The sequence below is a fragment of the Diachasma alloeum genome, unplaced genomic scaffold (assembly GCF_001412515.2).
Source record: "Diachasma alloeum isolate Michigan unplaced genomic scaffold, Dall2.0 Dall_scaffold_00547, whole genome shotgun sequence".
NCBI classification, from domain to species: domain Eukaryota; kingdom Metazoa; phylum Arthropoda; class Insecta; order Hymenoptera; family Braconidae; genus Diachasma; species Diachasma alloeum.
This window is the reverse complement of record NW_021680679.1, coordinates 546,650-571,008: the sequence shown is the minus strand read 5'-3', so window position 1 is coordinate 571,008 and position 24,359 is coordinate 546,650. Positions and strand designations below refer to the sequence as shown.

General features: G+C 38.2%; 1 protein-coding gene across 1 annotated transcript; it reads left to right on the top strand.

Moving 5' to 3' along the window:
- Nucleotides 1-3,071: 3,071 nt before the first annotated feature.
- On the top strand, nt 3,072-11,496 carry LOC107043096 (organic solute transporter alpha-like protein 3). The gene is made up of 6 exons (XM_015264407.1): nt 3,072-3,226; nt 4,422-4,617; nt 8,180-8,411; nt 9,412-9,568; nt 9,999-10,139; nt 10,829-11,496. The coding sequence occupies exons 1-6, from the start codon at nt 3,121-3,123 to the stop codon at nt 11,074-11,076; spliced, it is 1,080 nt and encodes a 359-aa protein (XP_015119893.1). The 5' UTR covers nt 3,072-3,120; the 3' UTR covers nt 11,077-11,496.
- Nucleotides 11,497-24,359: the final 12,863 nt, after the last annotated feature.

Sequence of the window (24,359 nt, the reverse complement as noted above, 5' to 3'; positions counted from 1 at the left end):
CGTAAACGACAACTGACTGGAGGAACTGAGGCCACTGCCGAGACCTACTTTCAAACTCTCTCCCTATCTCACCGATTCTCCCTCTGCACCTCCTATATGTACCCTCCACCGATGTCGATTCAATCAGTTCCATCTCCGAGACTCATGAACTCCAAGGTCCACCCGTAGGAGCATTGAAGATTCCCCCGATGTCACTTTCCTTTGCTTTCGACTCTGTGCCGCATGACACGAAAAAAAAATGATAGGTTCTTCATTCAAAAATGTTAATGCCGAGGAAAATGGAAAGTTGGAGCATTGCTGGGTTGAAATCGGGTCGTCAGTGGCATGACCTGGGCGCTGATTTACTGACGTTTTCATTCGGTTTTGAATTCACCCTTAAAGGAGAAGAGTAGCCACTGATGATCAACCAGACTGCTCATACAACATACCATTTACTGACTTTCGGGAAATATTTAGAAAAGAAAGTTTCCAGTTCACCAAGGACTGGTGTATCGAAAGGGGTTTAACAAACAGTAAAGAATACTTTGAATGCTATTACAAGGATCGAGCTGAACTATGGGTTGACAGGAAAAATCGTCCTCGTGAGACAGTGGTCGGGATGAATGCGAAAAGAGCAAATCACCATAGCTCGGCAATAGGTCTGCAATTGAATCTCGATGTTGATCTCGATATTAAGCACTTTGCTTTGCAAATTCCAAAGTGAACTCAGCAGGTATCACAAAATAGTATATTTCGTAACGAGTGCAAAAAAAAACATTTTTTCACGAGTTACGAACAATATTTTTCATCACAATGTGGCGGAAATTGGACTTTTAGGCACGCGGAGCGTGATGAAATAGTATTTTACGATACGAGTGCGTAAGTGTTTTTGCCCCGCGTGTAGCGGTCCCTGAAGGCAAGCGCTACCCTCCCAAGGGTCTAAGAAAACTTTCCCATAAGTGTTGAACCATATTTTTCATCACAATGTGTGTAAAGTGAAATTTTACGCACGCTCCGCGTGAAATGCATATATTTTGATTCCAAACGTAGCATTTTCTTCAGTTGTGTCAGTGGAAACCTGGAGTTACTGTTTTCCCTTCGAATATGGGCGGAATATGAATATTTTGGAATTTTATCATCCAACTTCAACGAGAAGAAATGAAAACAAGCAAAAAACGTAGGCGGAAAGGAATAAAACATTAATTTTTCAATGTCTCCGGAAAGTTTTAAAATTGATATATTTTTGGGAATTATGGAAGAATATCCTTGTCTTTTGATAGAATGAATAGAATGAATGACAGAAATTGAGAATTTGAGACTGAAAATTTTATCGGATTCTAATTTTTAGTGCAGACGGGCCCTCAGATTTGAACGACCTAGGGAATTTCAGTCAGTAATAACCCTGTTGGTACCTTGAACCTGTCGGTTATTCGACTCTTTCGGGAGTATGACCCCTACCCTACCCAACTACTACTGCCGCGGCTACCAGCTGTCGGCATGAAACCATCAACGGAGAAAACGGGCAACTGCATTCATGTAGTATATTTTTATTTTCACGAGACCGAATGCGCGCCACGGGGCGCTGTAATTGTAACAATCATAATTGAAAATCTCAAAATCAAATTAATCATGAATTAAATTTTCCGCCTCAGACGACTAGAACCAATGAAGAATAAGCGTGACGGACTTGCGAGATATCGATAGTTATCGACTTTAAGTGGACGAGATTCGGTGTCAGTCTTACGCTTACGCTTATTCGAGATTTTCGAGATATTTCGGGATCGATTTCTTTTCTCCTTTTTACGATAGGATACTTTTGGGAGGTCTGAATAACCCGTCGCTTAAATAGTTGGAATCAACGTTCACCCGGCTTAAAAATTCAATTTTGGCAAAAGTCAACTTTCCCCCTGGAAAAACGGAAAATTTGACCCCTTGAAAATCTGGAAAAAAAAACTTTTCCAGTTTTCACTTTTGCCACATACTTTTGAGAGTTCTGAATAGCCCGTCGCTTAAATAGTTGGAATCAACGTTCACCCGGCTTAAAAATTCAATTTTGGCAAAAGTCAACTTTCCCCCTGGAAAAACGGAAAATTTGACCCCTTGAAAATCTGGAAAAAAAAACTTTTCCAGTTTTCACTTTTGCCACATACTTTTGAGAGTTCTGAATAGCCCATCGCTTAAATAGTTGGAATCAACGTTCACCCGGCTTAAAAATTCAATTTTGGCAAAAGTCAACTTTCCCCCTGGAAAAACGGAAAATCTGACCCTTTGAAAATCTGAAAAAAAAAACTTTTTCAGTTTACACTTTTTCCACATACTTTTGAGAGTTCTGAATAGCCCGTCGCTCAAATAGTTGGAATCAACATTCACCCGGCTAAAAAATTCAATTTTGGCAAAAGTCAACTTTCCCCCGGGAAAAATCCAAGATCTGACATTTTGACCCTCGTGACCCTTTGACCGACTGTCCCCCTGAAAAAATCCAAGATTTGACACTTTGGCCCCCGGTGAAAAATTTTTTTTTTCAGTTTTCACTTTTTCCACATACTTTTGAGAATTTTGAATAGCTCGTCGCTTAAATAGTTGGAATCAACATTCACCCGGCTAAAAAATTCGATTTTGGCGAAAATCGAGTTTCCCCCTGGAAAAACGGAAAATTTGCCCTTGACCCCGGTTAAGGGTCAAGAGAATATTTAATTAAAAAAATTTTTTTGCTTAAATGGCGTTGTATTTTTTACTGTTTCAGTTTCCCTTATGTTTCATTTTGCACAAGAGAATCATGTGTAGAATGACTATTCAGACATTCAAAATTATTTTACTACCTTTTGAGTGAAATTGTCTTCAGATACACCTTCAAATTAAATGATTACAAAGCTTCCACTCGGAAGCAAAAAACTCTCATTTAATCAAGCCTGTCCAGTTCACTGCCTCCTAATGATGTCATATCAATAGAGCCGATAGACACCAGTGGGAAAATACCTTTCAGCATCACCTGGGCAAAAGTCTAAATAAAAGTGGGGACTTACAACTCTCACTGATCGCACACCGTGCGCCGGCCTCTTTTGGTACCCTCAGTGTGACTGTCTCTCGCTCGAGCGAGAGTTTCTCCAGTTCAATTATTATTTTCGCCTCTTCATAACGAGCATGGAGGATTATCTCGCTATTCAGGAAGATGTGCCTAATTATCATCACTTTTTCAATTTATCTTGTAACGATTATGAGGTGCCGTCAGCGGGGGAGTACATGACTAGTAAGTCGTCACTCATGAGTTTTCTTTCTTATTTTAATCCATTTATTACGACAAAATAAATAAATAAGTTCAGTGGAAAAATGAATGGAAGTTGATTGACGTTTTTTTTTCATCCTCAGGGTCTTTTTATAATCTTTAAGATCAGATTAAATATTTCTCGATTGATTATTGTTTACAATTTCTTCTGTAAAGCGTCAAGATATAATTTTTTATTTTTCATTTTTTTTATAAACCCGAAAATGACAGCAAATTGATTCAACTCGTCGCATTTTCTCCAGTTAATATTGAAGATTTGATTAGAATTTTCATGTGCGAATATTCATTTCATGTTGTTTTGACGAATAGAATTGCATTTTCAATCTCAAGATTTCAAATCTAAATTTTTATTCAGACACTTTTTTATTATAATTTCCGGACCCTTATCACGGTTCATTCAGCTTAAAAAACAGAATTCCTTTATGTACATATTTTTATAAGGATTAAGTATATATAAAGGTAACTAACAGGGCTGAGCACTAGTTCTTACAATTATTTGACAATTTATTTTTTTCTACACATTTTTATTTAGACACTTTCAATTGCAAAAATGAGTTCATTAAAAAAATTCCTTCTTGTTCATTCAATTCGCTTCATTGTACCAAAATATTACTTTTCCCTTTTTCAACAGATGAAATTCAACTCTCAAAATGTATACAATTCCCCTTCAAAGGAATTATTCCATCAAAGAATTTTTCTTTTAATTAAAAAAATGAATTCAAAAGGTGTTTTCTACTAAACTTTAGAATAACATCAAATTCATTCAAACCACATCACCAGGCCAGATCGAAAGCCCCATTGGGTGATAAAATTGCATTTTTAAATCAATAAAAACAAGATAATGCCTCGAACTTCGCGTACACACACACGAAATCGCGCACTCACGCTTGTCTTTGTAATTCAAGTGAAAGTTTCAGCACTCTCGCGCACGAGTGGAGTAACGTCGTGAAATTACGCGATGACGAGGAGACCGCATGCCTGAATAACCCATTTATGCGAGGGTTCTCTCGTTCGGGGGGAATTAACCTGGGCCGAGTTAGCCGGAACATTATATCCATTTTGAAAACGCTCGGACCAGCTTTTGAATCTCCGCGTCATTATCATTAGATTATCGTTCCATGTGATTAACTTTTTTGTTGTTGTTCAATTTTTCTTGCAGGTTTAGGGGTGTTTGGCACGATATTCGTCAGCATCGGGACGATCCTCACGACTGCCACGATTGGGCTGGCATTAGAGGCCTGCTCTCGGGTGATTTTCCAAGTGGAAACCAAGTTCTACAGGACTAATTGCATGTTGGTGCTCTCTGTCTATCCTGTTGCGAGCACTTGCAGTCTCGTTGCGCTGGCTATTCCGAGGTAGATCTTTCCGATGGGTTTTTGCTTCCGCATGGAAAGCTCTATTCACTGCCACCAATTGAAATTCAATTTTTTATAGATTCGAAAAAAAATTTTTTTATCGTTATTTTACATTGCTTCGACCCGGTTAGGGTATACTGCGATGATGATCAAGACTTTAACCCTAGACTGGTCACCATGCGAGGGAATTGCCGCAACGCGTCGTTTTATTCACCTTGCCATCGACTGACTTCCGACTGGTTGACCGGAAAAATTTGAGAAAAATTGAATTCGTCAATTGAAGTATCTGGAAAATTCTAGTATTTTTTTTTCAATATTGTATCCTTAATTCTGGGAGAAAAAAAATTATTTCCAACAGGTGAACAATTTTCTCCCGTGTTAAATGAAATTGCCCGTGGCGCGACGTTGCTGGGAACTCGCTGAACGCGCCCGGGAAGTGTAGAGTGGATTCGGCAACGCTGGAGCCTAAATAACACGGCGGCACTCTCCCGCGAAGGTGACTAAAGTCGCATTTTCCCATCAGGTGACCAGACTAGGGTTAAATGGTTAGATCGCACCATTCTACCCGGCCGGGATTTGAACTCGGAACCTTTCGCATGTGAGATAACGAACTTACCCACTGCGCCAAGCCACCGGGCAAATTCGAAAAGAATGATATTTTTCCAAAAATCGATTGTCCAACGATCACTCAAAATATTGTCATCAACATGGAATTAGTCAGGGCTCAAAAAATTGATAACAAATACCCTATTGATTCCACAGAATTTCGTAAGATCTCTAGATCTCCGAAGATCCCATGTCTAATCCCCTCGACAGCAATAAAAATCCACGCGGGAATATGTGCCGCCATAAATCCCTCCGATCGTCCCAATAAATCTCAAAACTCAAAACAATTCCCAGTTCCAATTTTGTTTCAATTTCCTCATTAGAGCTTGCACGTGGGAATCGTCAACTGTTTTCAACCTCTGGGGGTTTTCACGCGCCCTGAGTTACGACTTCGGCGATAATCAGTGTTTTTTGGGGGGCTCGCTCATCCGAAGGGACGAGAGACGAACGAAATACATTTTGAGAAAGTCCGTGGCTGCGTGCTATTGCGTTGTACACGAAAAGGGCAGATTCCCCTCGCCTTTTTTTCCAAAGGGGAACGCTTAACGAGCAAAGAAAACGAATAAGAGAGAAACAAGTTCGATGTATATTTCTCAACTAATGATCGTGTTCGGGCCCCTCTGGCGCGCCGATAACGTGCAGTCCTGCCGATCGTTCAATCTTTCGACAACTCACATGAGCACAGTTGACACTGGCCCCTCATCCATCTCGAATCGTAGGCTTATCGAGAGGCTTGTGTTTCAATTATCAACTAGATCGACTCTTTCGGTGTGACATTTCGTTTTAATATTTGGAATTATCTGCGTAAATTTATCTGGTAAATTTTCCTGTTTACCCTACTTCGTTCAAGGCAGCAACTTTTTTCCACGCAAAATTTCAATTTCGTCGTGAAAACTGTAAATGATACAATATCCTTAAATTCACTTGAATTTTTCACGGAACTGGAAATTCCAGCGACTTTTTCTCAGGCCACGTCGACACGGATTAATGAGCAATGTAATGAGAGCACTCCGGGATATCCCATTGTCATTGCAGATGATTAAGGAAAAGCCACCGAAAGACAATAACACGTGGAGTCCATAATTCCCCCCCATTACATCTGTCCGACTTGGGCATTATCCCCAAATTTCAACCCTAATGATCAAAAAATTTTCTTTCGGCCCGTTTTTTGAGTGCCATATAATGGGGCCGCTTACAAACTGAGGAGGATGTAAAGAACGAAAAAAGCAGAAAAAAATGAAAATTGGTCTCACCAGCATTACTGTCATTGTCTCTATTAGACTGTGAACCGGTTCCCCTTCCTGTCTATGAACATAGGAAACAGAAAAAAAAACAGTTTGAAAAACGTGCTGTCTTTTGACGCAGCAGGGGAGAGATGGCATCAGTCAATTACGAAATTATGTTCATTAGAAAATTCGGAAATTATGGAGACAGAGGGAATGAGAGAATAAAAAAAATCGTTCGGTGAGGGCCCGTCACTGTAATTTGATATGTTCTATCTCACCTGCGACTAGGATCAGATCTCTGAGAAGTAAAGACTCTTTCAAGACATGCGTGAAGTGGCGAGAAACTTACAGGTGGTGATTGATAATTTTTTTTTTTTTTCGTTATTGGAATGTGTGGGAGGGTGATCAGTTGGGGAATCTAATGTCCAGATGAAGTAGAAATCGTACGGCATCTTCTGATAAGTCTCTCGAGGTTCTTGGAATTCTCAAGATCTTGATATCTTGATAAATCTTGATGGGAATTTATCAATCACATAAAATCGAAAAATCTCACGGGCTTTTGAATAGAGTTTTATTCTTATTAAACTAAAATAATTATTTTTGTAAATGAGGCAAAATCATACTACAGAATTAAAATTATTTTATTAGATGTAAAATTAGGTAACTGTATGGTACAATTTTTCAAATTGTATTATAATTTTTATTATATTAATTATCAGTCAACATTTTCAATTTTTAAAATATTTAGAATTCAATTCATTTGATGAATTGAAAAATCGAATACAGATATTTAGAATTAATTGTTTAATTATAATTGAGAATTAAAAATTGTTATAAAATCTAATTAATTGAATTTAGTTTTTTTTATTGAAAAAATTGCGCCAGTCATGTAAAATATCCCGAAAAATGATTTCCGAAATATTTAAATATATTTTCAATTCTTTCAGAAACATTTTTCTGACCATTTTACATGAATTGTGTAATTTTTTATATTAAAAAAACGAAATTAGTTGTATAGGAGTCGGATTTCAAAAAACTAGCTCGTAATTGTAATTGCCCACTATTTTTCAAAAATCGTGAGTAAAATATAGCAACAAAATATAGCAAAATCCGTATTGGCGCATGGAATAACGAAGAAGTAGTGCTAGAAATTACATTTCTTGCTTTCCGGTAGAGTAAAATTTTTTTGAAAAGACTAAATCTATTTTTGCAACAAAAATTTTCCATCTTCCATTCGAAAGCAATAATTCTTTATTGAGATCAAATGAATCATTACTTGATTGCAATGCAAAATGATTTCGTATCAATGAATTATTCATTCAAACATTTACATTGAGCTAAATATCCCAGCTCATTGATTTAAAAAAAAAATGTGGAAATGAATGGAAAAGTCAGGAATAAACTTTGATCCCCATTTTTTGTCCTGATATCCGTCGGACGGATCGATACATATCTCAGTGGGGATCAGGTCGCAGGGTAGACAGGAATCAGCCTCCATTAACGCTTGAAATTTGGTGCGTGTCGCCCGGTGGCCCTGTCCACCCTCCCCCGGGTGCCTGACAACACCCGAAAAACGACATCACGAGGAATTTCAGTGGCTCTTTGACATTCAAAAAAGCAGAGAAAAAAAAATCCCCCGAGAAAAAAAAACAAAATAAAACGAAGCGCTGGAAAAATAACGAACTCCTTTAACGATTGGCCGATGGTAATCGGTGTATGTTTTTCCCCAGAGCACAACTGCTGACGGAGGCTATAACCCAAATCTCCCTCACGATATCAATGTATCGTCTTTACCTTCTTCTCATCGATGTCGGTAGGAGAAAGGTCACAGGTGTACCACCAATGCTGCTGAGAGTCGGGCCGTGCTGTTGCTGGCCGTGTCTACCATTCCCCAGCCTCCAATTCAATGAGGCCAATTTGTCGTGGCTGCAAATAATCGTCATGCAGTTTCCTATCGTTCAGGTATAATCTACTGCGTCTAGGCGACTCTCGATATCGCTCCAGACAAGGCCCCACGACTTTTCTTCCCCGACAGATTTTCCTGAAACGAACTGTCTCCTCTTTTTCCCATCGATACCTGAGCAAATAATAATCCCTACGAACAGCAAAGTGAATGGAAAAAAATTAATACAAGTCATAATCATGTTTATAAAAATTGAATATTACAAGGACAGTCCACAGAATATTACGTGCAATTCAATCAGTCAAAATAGACAAACAAACAATTTGCATTACGAGTTTCATTAATTTTTTTCAATTCGTCATCGATGAAACAAGACGTCAATTGCAAAAATGAATAAAGAATTACAGTGAGACTGAGGCATTGTGCGACTATACGCGTAAATAACTTATTGAAACTGTCATAGTTGAATGCTTTCGGTCATCACTCAGGTCCGATAGCCGAAGATTATTCCCTCTCATTAAAAAAATCAATACACACTCGAAAATCAATAAACGACTGGGTTATCGTAATTCGGTCGAGGCTTACAAAAGAAGGATAATCCCCACTTATCATTATAATCAACAACTGTTTTGACCAAATGTACACGGAGAGAAATATTCAATAAAAATAATCTTAAGTCTTAATCTTAAGTCATAATACAAAAAATTATGCAGAAATCACACAAACAAATTTACACATTTGCGAAGACATTCTCATCGGTTTTTCGACAGTTCTTCAGAAGAATCAATGGAAAAAAGCTGACTCACACACGAAGTTACGTCTAAACATGAAAGAATGACAATCAATTTCTCTCTATTTTACAAAAGAGGGGGAGAGGACAGATTGAGCCATTAGATTCCGCAACAAAATAAACATCAACCTGCTACATTTTCTTTCCCTTGAGCAAATTTAAACGCAGAAGTCTAGATTCCATTAGTCTCCATTGCGATAGCGTTTGGCCTCGTCACCCATCGCAAACAATTGCCCGATAGATCCAACAATGATTCTGTTATCTCCCAGGGCCTCATATACCTCATTTTCCTCATCATGCACTCGGAAAATCCCATGATTTATGGGAAATACAATGTCTTCCTGCAACCCATCTCCATCAGCAGTATTCTCCTGGCGCTCTACGGATTGAACATCACATTCATGAGCCTCAAGGATATCAATCCTGGTGAGTTGATCCAATGTTTCCTTAATGGGACATCCGGCGGGCTGAAGGCGGATAATAATCTCGCCGTTTGGCTTCTGATGTTCGGGAATACCTGAATTCGGTGGGAACTGGCTTTTGGACCGCGGTTTTTCCCTTTGGGTGAAGAATTAGGAGACATTAGGAACTCCATCCGGCGTTCCTATTCATGATACTGATCTATTCAATTTAAATACGATTTTTTTCTTCCGAATGGAAAATTTATAGCTCAAATTTTAAAGTTTCCAATTTAAAATTGAATAAAATGGAACTGAAAGAATTTTATAACTTTGTTTTAATTCGTTATTTAGTTCACGTATTTGTTTTTGTTTCGATAATTATTTTTTCGTCTGTGTATTTTATGCTGTTTTGTGCGTTAAAAATTACTTTGCCACTTATTTTTCATTTTTAACAGAATTGAGGCTTCGATTGAAGGCGATAGTCACGCAAATGGTGTTGCTTTTTTCAAAACTGCAATTGGCGATCATCAGGGCACTACCAGCTATTGGACTGTTTCCCTGTAATCCACCGATAACACCACAGATTTATGCCAATTGTAAGTTATAATTGTATTTTGTTATAACTCTTCTCGGTATCAGCGACAAAAATTTATACGATTCAGTGTTCCGCAGTAAAATATCTCCAAAAACATTCGAAAATCGTGGAGGCATGTCGCACACAAAATGCATGGAATTTCATAGCAAATAAAATGGTTTTTAAGAAACTAATTTACCACTTATAGTTCTCGAGATATGAACATTCATTCAAATGGTGAAATTTCGTGATCTAAGAATCCTAAAAACATGATCCATAAACCATACGATTCATTCTAAAAGTGTCTACATTTTTTATGCGACGAGTATCGATAACATCTCGACACTTCGAGAAACATTCAACGAAAACTAGAATATTTTTCCACTTCCTCATAAAATTCGAAAAACATCAAGCTTTAAATTCTCGAAGCAACTCCTCCGAAAAGAATCTCCGAAAATTTCAAACAATATAACCATAGGAGTATCAAAAGATGTTAATCACTCCGGCAGGGTCAGTATAAAAGATCCGTTGGAAGTTTTTTACTCATTTTATTTTTCCCTTTTGACACTGATCATGATGACAAGAGNGGGGGGGGGGGGGGGGGGGGGGGTTAAAGGAGGATTGTAACCAGGTCCGTAGTCGTTAAGGGTTAAGACCCATATAAACTCACATTGGAATCGTGATCTTCTCAGGTTTCTTTCTCAATTTCAGTTACCTACAACGCACTGATGCTAATCGAGATGTTGCTGCTCTGCTACGCGGCGAGGCATCTATATACGGAACAAAGAGACGAGAAGGCGGACGGGACGTCCACAGTACCTGAGGAGCATCGCTTGAAGACTGAATTAACAAATGGAAATATCGTTAGACAGAATAATATTAATAATAATAATAATAATGATAATAATAATGGGCGTGTGCAGGTGCCCGTTGGAGTGGCAAACATGGGGTTCCAGTGAAAAATTGACGAGTTGTAAAAAAAATTCATCGAGACTAAGAACGAAACGGAATTATTTATTGAAAAATGGGAAAACTTGTAATTCCGACAATGCTCAAGGGAAGACGAAGATTTGATGATATAGGCCCCTTTCTTCAAAGAGAAATGAGGGAAGAGGTGAAGGACGGAGAAGTGGCTGGACGCACTTGAGAATTTTTCCTACCGTTCCTTATTTCCATATTGAGTCACCACTCGTCGAAGAGAACACTACAAGCTACCTGAACTCTTTCCAGACGTCAGTCTGCTGAGTTACCTTTTATTTTATGCACATTTAATCACGGAATATCATTGGATTGTCAGGCGTGATGTGGAATTAATTATCAAGTTTTGTACGGTTTAAATAAACGTCGATGGTTGTCTTAAAAATAAAATATGGTGAGATAAAAACGAAGAAGTTCTTGAATGGGTCTTGTTTGGGCCAATAAACGTTAGTTGAAAATTACCAAAAAATGACTGTTTTTTTTTTTTTTTTTTTTTTTTTTTTTTTTTTTTTTTTTTTTTTTTTTTTTTTTTTTTTTTTTTTTTTTTTTTTTTTTTTTTTTTTTTTTTTTTTTTTTTTTTTTTTTTTTTTTTTTTTTTTTTTTTTTTTTTTTTTTTTTTTTTTTTTTTTTTTTTTTTTTTTTTTTNGATTTTTTTTGGTTTAAGTAAGACTTGTTTGGGAAGTCAGCTGTTTTTCTCTCAGCGTACGGTGAGGCCGTTGAGTATGTGATTTCAGGCGAGTGGCCAAACATAGTTGTAATTCATGTTACTCGATGTGCCAAATGCGGATCTGTAACTCATTTTGCTGACTCAACTCATTTCCGAAAAACGGTTGGAAGTAGGAAAAACGAGTCGAGTGAAAAATTATCATCTCATTAAAATCAACTCACTTGCTGGACTCCAATTGCGAAATCTTAGTACTAAGGGGAGTGTAATTGTGCATTGGAGTGTCAACGTAAGGTTCTAGTGAAGAATTGCTCAATTTAAAAAATTGTCGTCGAAACTCAGAAAAGAACGGGATAATCTATTGAAAAATGGCCCGAAAAATTGTCATTCCGACAATGCTCAGGTGAAGACAAAGATTTGATGTTATAGGCCCCTTCTCCGAAGAGAGATGGGTCAAGCGACAAGAGACAGAGAGGAGGATGGACGATTTTGAAAATTGTTTCCGACCCCTCCTTATTATACCACTCTGCCTTCACCTCTCGCATGACAAATTGGGATATCCCCGATGTGTCCTCAACCGTGGTAAAAGATGCCCAGCCCGAGATGATGCGTGGGGTGAATTGATAATATATTTTTATTCCCAAGAAAAGATTCTTTTTTATTCAACAATAAATTTTATGCCCAGTGTCTTTGTTTAGGACACGACGTGGGATGGAAAAGAACATTTTATTTTTACGTCTTTTTTTTCGGACGTTTCGGGGAGACGTGTGAAAATACTTATGAAGTGTTTTCACGAGAGCAATAATGAAAGGAAAAGGGGGAGTTGTGTGTAACTACTGGTCCATTCGATGGTACTGTATACATAAAGAGCACTCGAGGTGGTGCCCTACCCATTGGGTGGATGAGGGCTCTTCGGTGCAATCCACGAGACGCAACACGTGCCGTAGCCGTTGTGTAAGTGTAAACAGACGCTGGAATGCATCGTCATGGCGAGATGCCAGCTTGACGAGTCACAGGCCTTCCAGTGTTCTAGGGATGGAACTTTGTTCGTGACCATTCCTTCGGAAAATTGAAGGGAATAAATTTGCTTTTCAGTTTTGGAAATTGCGTTTGAGATTTTTTAATCTGTGGGAAGCTCGTGAGAGTCCAAAGAAAATTAACAGCATCAATTATCACCTTTCGGGTATCCATAGATTTTTATTAACAATCTCGTACAGCAAGACAATTGAAAGATAGACAAAGATTACAATTACGTTAAAAATACAAGTCATTGAGGTAATACTATTCCATCAAGTTCAGACTATGTGATGGAGTCTGTTGGAAAAATTACTGTTGAATACATTATTTTAGAAATATTAAGAGATTTTTTCCTGAAAATAATTGAATTCATTCATTTATCATTGGAATTTAGAAAATAATAAAATAATTGAGAATTAAATAATTGGAAATTTCGTAAAAATATTAGAGATTATCAAATAATCGTCAATCTTCCGAATTCGATTATTGATTGATAAAATAGTTGAAAATTTGGATTTTTAAATTGGTGATACTTAAGTACTCAAAAAAATTCAAGAGTCATGTTATCTAATTAAGGGCTACAAAAGTAACCGTAATAAAATATTACAAATTTGGCTGTCCCTGGGGTACGAGTTGAATTTTCAGTTGACACGAGTAAAATTTAGGAGGATAAACATGAATTTTTACTTTGTCGATTGAGAAAATACTCCTCCCTTTTTCGAAATGAATATCCGCGGAAGAGGATGAGGAGGAGGGGGATTTAAACAAGATATAGCGGAGGCTGGGGTAAAACGGACACTTTTGACTTTTTTTAAAAATGTTAATGAGGGGTTGAGATGTTGATAAAATTCAATAATTTTTTTTTTCAATACAAAGAACAACTCTTCCCCTTTGTGGCGAACCTAAACTGAGCTCAATTGATAAATTTGTTTCTGAAAAAACTTTAAAGTGTCAATTTTACTCCACCCTCCCCTAATTACTCTAAATTCGATCGTTTTCTATGAAACATTCCACCTCTTCCAGAAGTCCGTTTGGAATTTCATATCCTCCTGCTACCGATTATTATTCCGGGGACTATCCGTGACAGTTGATCCTCGGAATTTCATAAGATTCATACCGCGCCCCGGCTTATCCCGTCCTCAAAAGTATTATCTCCATATTAATGGAGGGTATTTATAAGCGCGCATACGACTGTTACTTTTTTCCCCTTTGCATAAAAAAATATTTGAGAAGAACCATGAGTTGATCCATCGGATTTTTTTTTCGTAAAAAGTTCTTTATTCATAGACAACGATATTAAACCGAAAGATCTGAGAACAGGAGTTTCTACAAAAAATAATTCAATAAAATAAGTTGAATAGAAAAATCGAATTCTATTAACTGTTTCTATACAATAATTTCCACTCGATATTTCTGTTAAAAAAACGCGCAATTTTCTAGCGAATTCGTTGAGTTTTTCTACGAAGATTTTACGACATTACCGATTATTTTTTAATTTTTTACGAGATTTCTAAGATTTTTCTTTCGTTTAGTCATAAACGAAAAGACATTATTTTGCGCTGTCATTTTTTCATTTTCTGGAAGTAAAAAAATGAAATGAAAAACACCAGCAACCGTGTGATCCACCTGGGGGTCACGATGCCCTCCGAGACCCTAAGACCCGAGACTTCGACAGTGACGCAAGGCGAGATGGACGCGGATGCGTGGCGTCAGTCAACAGTAGCAACCAGCCGTGACGCTGCTCAGTCAAAAAATCAACACAAGAACGCTCGGCTTCTTTCTCGAATCTCCCCTCAATACACACGGGGCCTATATTCTCCCTTTTGAAAAGCCCCCAATTCCGTTTCACTGGGATCAATGAATCATTCGGCACAGATGCCGACGTCGCCGTCCAATGCTTGCTCCCGAATGGTATAAAATATAAACGCCAATGAGAGGAACAAACACTATGTCTACCCGTTTTATATCCCCCCGGAGGATTCAGCTGGGAAGGTTACTCGCCTACTCCCACGAGTGGATTCGGCCGGCTCTTGATGAATCGAGACTCTTGCCATTTCGTTGGTACTAACCGATCTCGCTGTGTTGAATTATTCAGATAATAATAATGCCTGGAAATGCGGAGATAATAATGAGGCCTGGAAATGTTGCTTTTTCAGATGAATCGTGTCGCAGGGTGATTTAAATCATCCGTTGAGGGATAATGAATCATTGTCGCTGGTGGAGATAAGGGGGGAAATGTGATGATTATTTCAAGGTGCTATCGGGCGACATGCGGCTTTTTAATGGATTTTTTTGCTGGTGTAAATCAACATCATTTAGCGAATACTCGCGAATATTACTGGGGTTTTTAACGCAATTGAGATTGACGAAAAATGAAGTCGTATTTTATTTCTCATCACGCTCTGACGAGAAGTGAACCCTCCGCGTGCCTAAAAGTCCAATTTCCGCCACACTGTGATGAAAAATATTGTTCGTAACTCGTGAAAAAATGTTTTTTAGCTCAAGGGATTATATTAAACCTCCCACTCGCCGAAAAACACTTTTTTGCACTCGTTACGAAATATACCATTTTCAGGCTTTTGTGTTTTTCATCACTCAAAGAATAATGCTTCAAATTGATTCATCATGGCTTTGAAAATTGTGCGCTCCGCGTACGTAATATTCCACTTTGCACACGCTGCGATGCAAAATAGAGTTCGACACTCGTGGGGAAAGAGTTCATTGCACACACCTGTTACGCGTGAAAAAACACTTCTACGCACTCGACTCGAAATATAATACTTTGTCAGAAATTTGAGTACATGGAAATTTTCTTTTATATTTGGCTAAAATATTGCGTGCACCAGAATATGACACGGGAATCGATGGATTTTTTGTTGTCTATTTTAGTTTTTTCCTCTTTTTCTCTTCTTTTTAAAATTTTTGTTTGTTTTTTTCAACCAATTTTTCATTTCTTTTTCTGCAAATTTCCCTTTATATTTGGCTAAAATACTAAATTTGTGTACGTGATTATACTATAATATGTTACTAGTGCGTAAAATTACATTTTTTGCGTGTACGTGTAACACAGCACATGTTTAACGTTCATGAACACTTAAAAAATGAAGCACTCGCTGAAAAAAATCTGGAAATTTTCCTTTATATTTGGCTAAAATATTGCGTGCACCAGAATATGACACGGGAATCGATGGATTTTTTGTTGTCTATTTTAGTTTTTTCCTCTTTTTCTCTTCTTTTTAAAATTTTTGTTTGTTTTTTTCAACCAATTTTTCATTTCTTTTTCTGCAAATTTCCCTTTATATTTGGCTAAAATACTAAATTTGTGTACGTGATTATACTATAATATGTTACTAGTGCGTAAAATTACATTTTTTGCGTGCACGTGTAACACACCACATTTTTTAGCGTTTATGAACACTTAAAAAACGAAACAATCGCTGAAAAAAAAACAAAATCAATTTGGAAGGATGAAAAATATCGACGTATGTTCATCTATTCCCAGCACGATTGTCCACCCCCATCTAACATTATTCGTCACAGAGGATCGGTGAAGTTAACGTTTTATTTATGAGACAGGAAGATGCCGCGATGCAATCCCCCCTCGCCCCCAAGATATTTGAAATGATACATCAGTCACTGAACATTTGGCGATCCCTCTCTCAAGATAGTCGAAAAGATCGACGCGATCCAGTAAGATCGTGGCGATAGGCTCGAGTTTTTAGCTAGAATTCCAAATTTTATTTTCCTACGTGGCATATACCCCACAACAACAACGCGCGACGACTCTCAACTAAAAGATTTATCTCTCAAAAGAGAGGGACGAGAGAATTTCCTGGCATGCGAGGAGCAGAGGGCCACCAGAGCCCACGATCTTGAGGTATAGTTTTTTTTCTCTTCTCTCTCCTTTTTTTCTGCCTCTCCCTCTGTCTCTCCGAGGGTCTCTTCTACCTGCAACCTGGCCTACAATCTAAACTACAAGGCTCAACGTATAAAAGCCCACTGATCGTGAATTGGCGCATTGTGGATATTGGGGCCTTTCCTAATAGATTTAACAGTTTCCTTTGGCATATGTGAGGGCACGGCTCAATGGTTATGGATAATAATGTGGAAACGAGTTGAATTGAAATTGTTTTCAACGCCTGAATGCACCGGTGAAAAGAAAACGGATGGCCAAATAACAGTCTGCTGGGAGGGAATGGTTTTTTATCGAATCGTCGAAAAATTTCAATGCTAAGTTATCCATATTTTGTATTTAAGGATTCCCAGTATCATTTTCAATCATCCAATTTGTCAATTAAATTGCGTGAGAAAAAATTATGAATTTTTATTTTTGTAAACAACTGTTGTTTATCAATAAATAATTGAATTGTTGGGTTCTCTTTTTTTGAATTTTTTATTCATTTCAAAATTTTGTGTATTATTTCGTTCTATCAAATAATTCTACATTCAGACCCTCTCAAGACTCGCATTCGCTTTCAGTTCGGGTTTAATCAAGGTTCAATCAAGGTTTAATCGGTATATAGCTGGGATTTGATCAGGGTTTATTCAGTTTTTTGAGCCACGACTAATTCCATTTTGATGACAATTTTTTGAGTGATCGAAAAATTGATTTTTGGAAAAATATCCATTTGTTTGAATCTGCATGAAAATTTGAATTCCAATTGGCGTCGATGAATAGAGCTTATTAAGGTCAATAGTCATGAAAAATTTCATCGCATATTCGGGCATTATAACTTAAATTTGAGCAATTACAAAGTTTCCATCCGGAACTAAAAGTACAAGGAATTTGGTGAGAAAATCCCAATAAATCTCGATGAAATTTTTCCCCCTCCTTCCCGAAAGGATTCTACCCCTGAATCGCCGTGAATTTTCCCACCGCGGCGGTTCCTTTGAGTATCCCTTCACGCTTCACCCGAATTTTCCGGACGAAATGATTTTCATTGACTGATATACCCACTTTTTCGGCTATCCAGCATTAAAATGGGTGTCGACTAATTAAAGTGTCTGACGATTGCGATTGGTAGGGGTTTTTCAGCAGCAATGTGATCTGTTATTAGTGAAACGTTAATTAGAACCGTGCCGACGTGCCTAATCGTGCCACCCGGGATCGAAAACTCACCGGGGGAGCCCAGCGGTGCAACTCCTCGATGGTAACCCAGTCGAGACATAACATTTTTCTTCGCTAACACGATGGCATTATTTTTTTTCGCAAGTCACTTGCTTCTCAGAAAATTTTTGCGCCGAAAAAAATACTTTTGGGGGAGAGTGAATTTACGAAAATTGTGTGTCTCCTGACACCTGCAGCTGAGACTCCATTCTTTACCAAACAACATACCTTTTTGGAAGATAATTCAAAGGATAGAGCCCTGCCAAAGAAACTGGCAAATATCCGCAATTTTGTTTCGCAGAAAGCCTCGAAGACATAATACTGCATTATGTGGATATTCCGGTGTGGCTTGCTCTTTTACAATCTGGCATTGTCCGAGTGTTTCAGTCAATTACAGGGGAATCACGCGACTGCGTGAGATAGGCATTGTTATTTCATTTTATTTTTATTGGTTCATCTGAGGCGGACAGCGTCAGCCGATAATGGGAGTCGCAACGTATACAGTACAGTATTGTGAAGAAAAATAATGATTAAAGTTTCGTCATTTCGACCATAAGTAGGGGTACATAGAAACGCTGGCTTACGGTCGCCATGAGAAACATTAAGCTAAGTTCGGTCGCTATACGCGACCTTGCGGCTGGGTCATCTCCGCGGGGATTCGCCGCCGTGTTATTCAGGCGCCAGCATTGCCGAATTCAGTCTATACTGTCCGGACGCGTTTAGCGAGCTTCCGGCAACGTCGCGTAACGGGCAATTTCATTTGAGGGGAGACTGCGGTGAAATTTGAAAGTTGCGGGGGGTTGTCTCATCACATAGATCACTGGTACTTATTTTTTATACTCAACAAATGAGGAAAAATCTAGTTCCATTATTTTAAATTGAATAATCAGCGTCATTCACATTACATTTTACGCAGAATTAGTTTTTTAAATATTCGTTGTTGATAAATAAATAATTGAAATTGTTTTTACAATTTGCATGAAATCCATTTTTGGAAAATTCTGAATATGAATAAATTTGGAAATTTTTGAAAAATTGATTGTTTATAAATTATTTATAAAACTGCTTGAAATTTTGACAAATTGCAGTTTTTAAATTATTTCAACAATCTTCGAAATTCAAATTGATATCTGACAAGTTTAAATACTAAAATTATTGTAATGTCCGGAGCCTTGGGGTTAAATGGTGCTCAAATGCATTTCAATGAAGAAAAAATAGCCAAAGGACTTGGATATCCTAAAATTTCGGCAAAATCACAACCGCATCCTTATCAAACTCTCAATGCATCATCATTATAAAAAAAGTCTCCGCGCCTCAGATGTTTGCCGGTCCGTTAATTGCCTTAATGGTCCATGACACACGCATGATTTTGGGCGTATGTCATCTCGTCACATGCTCCACCAGCCGACAGTCTCCCTCCGCCCCGCGTTATCTCCCACTCACTTTTCTCGAAACAAAAAAAAAAGTTTTCAAAATAAAATCAAAGAGCCATTTTCCGAGTACAAGGGTTCCCCCGCATAAGGAAGATAAATTTGACATTCATGTGGCATCACAGACAGCAGCTGGCAAATGCATTGAATTTTACTGTCCTAAAAATGATTCTCCAGCGCCCGATGGCTCGTGCGACCATCTGTTTCACCTCGAAAAATCGGAAAAATGCGCTTTTCTGGATTTAGACCAGGATCCACCCCCATCTGGCATATGGTATGCGGAGGAGTTAGGATGCTGGAGGATATGCGGGAAGAATCAGTGAGTTCATCTTTTCCCAACTCAATCCAACGCCCACTGTTATTAGCGCGTTAATTTAATCCCTTTTATGAAATATCAAAGGAATTCATTCCAATCCTATTGTGCACTCAGTTCACGTACAAGTTTAATTGGTGATGTTGGACTTGCGACAAAAGTGACATTGATTCTAATTCCGTATATATTGTATCCTCGAATGCTCTCAATACTCGAGAATTTGATTCAATTGTAGGTGAATTCTTCCTTTGTCCATTATCCACGGACCATTGAATCCCCCTGATCAATTTCACCGACAAAAGATTAATTCTCCCATGTGAAGAAGAGATTCTTTTGAAAGTTATACCCCTAGATTTTAGCGATCGGGGGCGCTGAGAAAAATTTCTAATATCTGAAACATATCTAATTGAGACAAGTAATTCAAATCGCGCAGAAGAATTATCAATCTGCAAAGATTTATTGTTTTCATGATTTTTTTGGGGACTTCCAATGTTCCGATATCCCGTTTAAAAAAAAAAATGTGATTTTTTTTGTCAGCAATCTACTCCGCCACCCTTGACTCGGAATTATTTCCATCCTAAACTTGAATATCTTATATATAATAAGAGAATATTTAAAAAAGATGAATGATTATCGGAATTTATTTATATATTCTTTTTTATATTAATTTTTCTTAATTCCTTTGAATAAAACTTTACGTTTAATTATTTATACTTGTTATTTTGAGGCGACAAATTATTTATCTATTTACATCAAACTATACGTTGGCTCCACGTATCTTATATTATTAGACGAAGTTATCTCGATATTTTTGAGCGGAATAAATATATTTTCGACAGAGGTAATTTTTTCTCTCAGTGCACGGGGAGAAATATTCAATAAAAATTACCAGAAAAAAGACGTAACAATTACGTTTCGAAACGTAATCTGGGAGCGAAGTAAAATTCAATAAAAAGTGTCAATCGTCACGTAAATTCTACGATCTGTTCCGTAATTTTTCCGGAACTTTTCGTAAAAATTCTTAAACATCCAAGAATTTTCATGTTCTGAGGCATAATAAGTCTTGAAGTTTCTGTTAGATTTTACAACTTCCAGAAAAATTACGTGACTTTTTCGATTTTTTCGGTGACAGACCCGAAAATTTACTGAACATTTCAGATTTATTCTCTTATATTCCTATAGAAATTCACTGAAAACGATTGTCGCTTGCGGATTACGTGAAATGTTCCGTAATTTTTCTTGAATATTTCTCCGTGTGTAGATTCCCCCAAATTCCCAGTGAAATGAAAAAAGTCAATTCCTCTCAGCCGTGTACACACCCACTAAAACACAACTATAATCTTTCACCCGATTTTCCTCTCAACGCAGTGCTAATGTCGATACAACCTAGAAGACCCAGGGGAGATAGATTTTGACCGCCTCTTTACACTTCGGTCCAACGGTTTGTCTTCACGACCATATGGTTGCCGTAGGCAGGTCATTATTTTCCTCAGTCCCGAAAAAAAGAGAGAAAAGGATGAGAGCGAGAGACATGCGACGAGCAAGACGCGTAAAGGAAAAAGGCGGTAGAGCGATGTATATGAGGAGTAGCCGGGTAAAAAGCGGCGGAGGGGAGGGGCGCCGCGGGGGGGGGGGGGGGCGGGGGAGGGGGNGGTAGGGGGTAAGTTGGGCCATGCGAAATTGCTTGAAAATTGCCCACGCGGTTTCCAGGGATAATTTCATAATTCGAGATTTTTAATTTGAATTTCAATTCCGCGGTTGCGTCTCCTCATCGGGGCACTGAGTGGGGGCTCTGTTGCAGTCTTTATTCTTATATTTTCTCCCTCTTTATCCATTCTTTCAGTAAAATATGTTAAATGCTGCGGATGGACCGGGCGAGCGCGCCCCCACCGCGTGAGGCCCCCGAGGGCTGTTGTTATTTCGGAATTATGAATGTTGAGAGATGAAGTATAATAATCGACGGGGGGATATGGCTTTGGCTAAAATTTTTTTCGGGTCTTTATAGACTGCCCTCATAACGCTACTTGGGTGAAAATATACTCGGGGATAGGGACAGCACGTGTGGAACAGCAGTTTTCTGGGGGTTTGGTGAGTGAAGTTGGGATGGGAGAGGGAGAGGAAGAAATTCCTAGGAGAATAGGGAAGGGGAGGGGAGATTATTGAGGGCTTCAGGGCACTCGGCGTTATTTATCGACCTCAACCGCGAGAAATTGGATGGTTCGCGGTAATTTGTCTCTTTTTCAGGCTCTCGGGTTTTAACTGGTGGTGCTCGTCCCCCGCTGGAGGAAATTGTTTCTTAAGGAAACTGTGGGTGATGCTTCGCGGTGAAAAATTCTGAAAGTATGCGCAATAATTACTGAATCTTTCGGGAATGGTGGGGGTTTCTCGTAGTGCAGGGCGGCTAGTTAAGGATTGCTATTTTTTCTCTTTTGCTTTTTTACGGTTTCAGTCGAATATCAGAACTCTCATTTGAGCCGGACGTGTAATAATGATTTTATTCTTTAAACTTTGCTTGAAAAAATAGAAAATTTCTTTGATGAAATAATTTGAATATTGCAATCTTTGAAAATTACGAGCATTCTCTATAAATAATTTATAAACAATCAATTTTCCACTCTAAAAATCACTTGTTCGGAATCGTAAGAAATTTATTCATATTCCGAATTTACCAGAAATCGATTTTATGTCTAAAAAAAAATTTCCGAAAGTTTAAACAATTTTAATGATTTATTTATAAACAGCGAGCTTTAAAAAAATTATAATTCTTTGCAAAATATCATTTGAATGGCGCTGAATATTCATGATTTTTTTTCAAATTTTTCTCGGGCAATTTAGTTGACAAATTTGATGATTAAGAATGGCTGAATCTATAGTGTGAGATACTTAAATCCTTAAGAGCCTCTACGTAATTTTTTGTCATGGCCGGAAGGACGAAACCTCGATAATAACACTGTATGTCAGGAATGAATAAAAACTTCCTAATTTTGGAGATAACAATATTGATTAAATCATTCGTTATTCAATATGTTATATTATAAAATCATTTGCAAATAATTCTTACGGGTGTCGTCTCTACATTTTGCTTGATTAACCCTTGTAATTTCGTTCTTCGAATAAGTATAAAGAATCAATTAAAAAAATCACATTCAAGTCCTTGCATAGTCTAATGACTCATAATTAATTTAATCTCCGGGAGTAAACTTCGTAATACGCACAAATTATGATTGAATTTTTTTTTTCTTGGGATCATGCAGTTTATCTAGAGAACAAATATATTGCCCTGAAGAGGACTGAGATTTACCACTCGAACCGGCAATAGGAAGATTTGTTATTTTAATTCATTGCTGGGGTGTTGGAAATTGCCGTGAACCGCAAAATGGCCTCGAGTATGAGAATCTTGAATAATATATCAAGTTTACAGAGTCCGAGAGTTAGTTGCATAGTAAAAAAAAGTAAAAACTATGAAACTCAATATTTTATCAGAACAACTATTCCCTATTCTGAATCAAATGTATTTTATACTAAATTCCATAAATTTTTTTCCGCGATTCGCCAACTTCTGAATTATTGAGGGTCAGGCCAGACAATGTCATCATTCGGCGCCTATGAATTGAAACATCTATCAGAACGAAAAATTTTCTGAGAGAATTTTTCCCGCCGGACGCAGAGAGACACCACCAAGGATGTAAAGACCCAGGAGGTAAGCCAAAGGGTCCCCGTCATTGCGGAGGTCCGACTGACGTGACCGCAGTAAATAAAGTAAAAGTCAGTTTCGAGGGATCCCGGGTGCAATTTCTTTGGATACATTTACAGCTGAGTACAACAGCCGAGAACAAAGAGAGGACGAAGCCGTGGAGAAATAGAAATTTCGAAATATTCGGAAGTCCTTGGTGGGTTTACCACTGAAACCGAGCGTTAAAAATCATGGTGAAAATTGTGATTTACAGGGGAGTGATGGTTGACGGGGGAAAAGAGAGAAATGAAAATTTCAACGAGTATATGGTGGTCATGCAAAGGAGGGTCGCCACAACATCCTGTGGAGGGACCCACCAAACACAACACGGAGTCCCACGGGATTCGTAACTACCGCTGTGAGTGAGTGTAAGAGGGACAGAGGGATTTACAGTGTGCAAGTACCTATGGAACGACTTTTTGGGGGCTTGAGCCTGTCTCGATTGCAGCACTAAATTATATGCGAGGTTGCACGCGCAGTAATTTTGACTCCGGGACCACGGGAAAATAAAGCCAATGGGGGCTGTCGTAAAAGTGGGGAAAAGAGACAACGGCGATTTAACCAAATGACGATGGTTGACCGGTGAATACCAAAAATACGGAGGAGTCGAAAAAAGGGAGAGGGAAAAAAGCGGAGAGAAGGTGCAGACTAAACTGTTAATTTACGAGGGGCGCGGACGAGAAGAAGAAGTGAGAGAAATTGTCAACTCATTTCCACGTGACGCGCCGAGGGGAGAGACGAGTTGGGAAAAAAAATGCCGGGTCATTGTCGGGGTGGATCAGCTTCAGTGGGTCTCCATGGAATAATTTGGAGGGTGATACTCAAATCTGGAAACAATCGAGTGGAGAATAACTCGGGGTTCAGGGAAAAAGTAGCCTCTATGGGCGACGGTGGATAGGTTTTTTTGGAGACATTGGAAATAATGGGCGCGCTGGGAGGGAAAATTAAGACCAGTTCCTGTTGTGGGGATTTTTTGAATGAACATGGGAGTTTTTTGGAG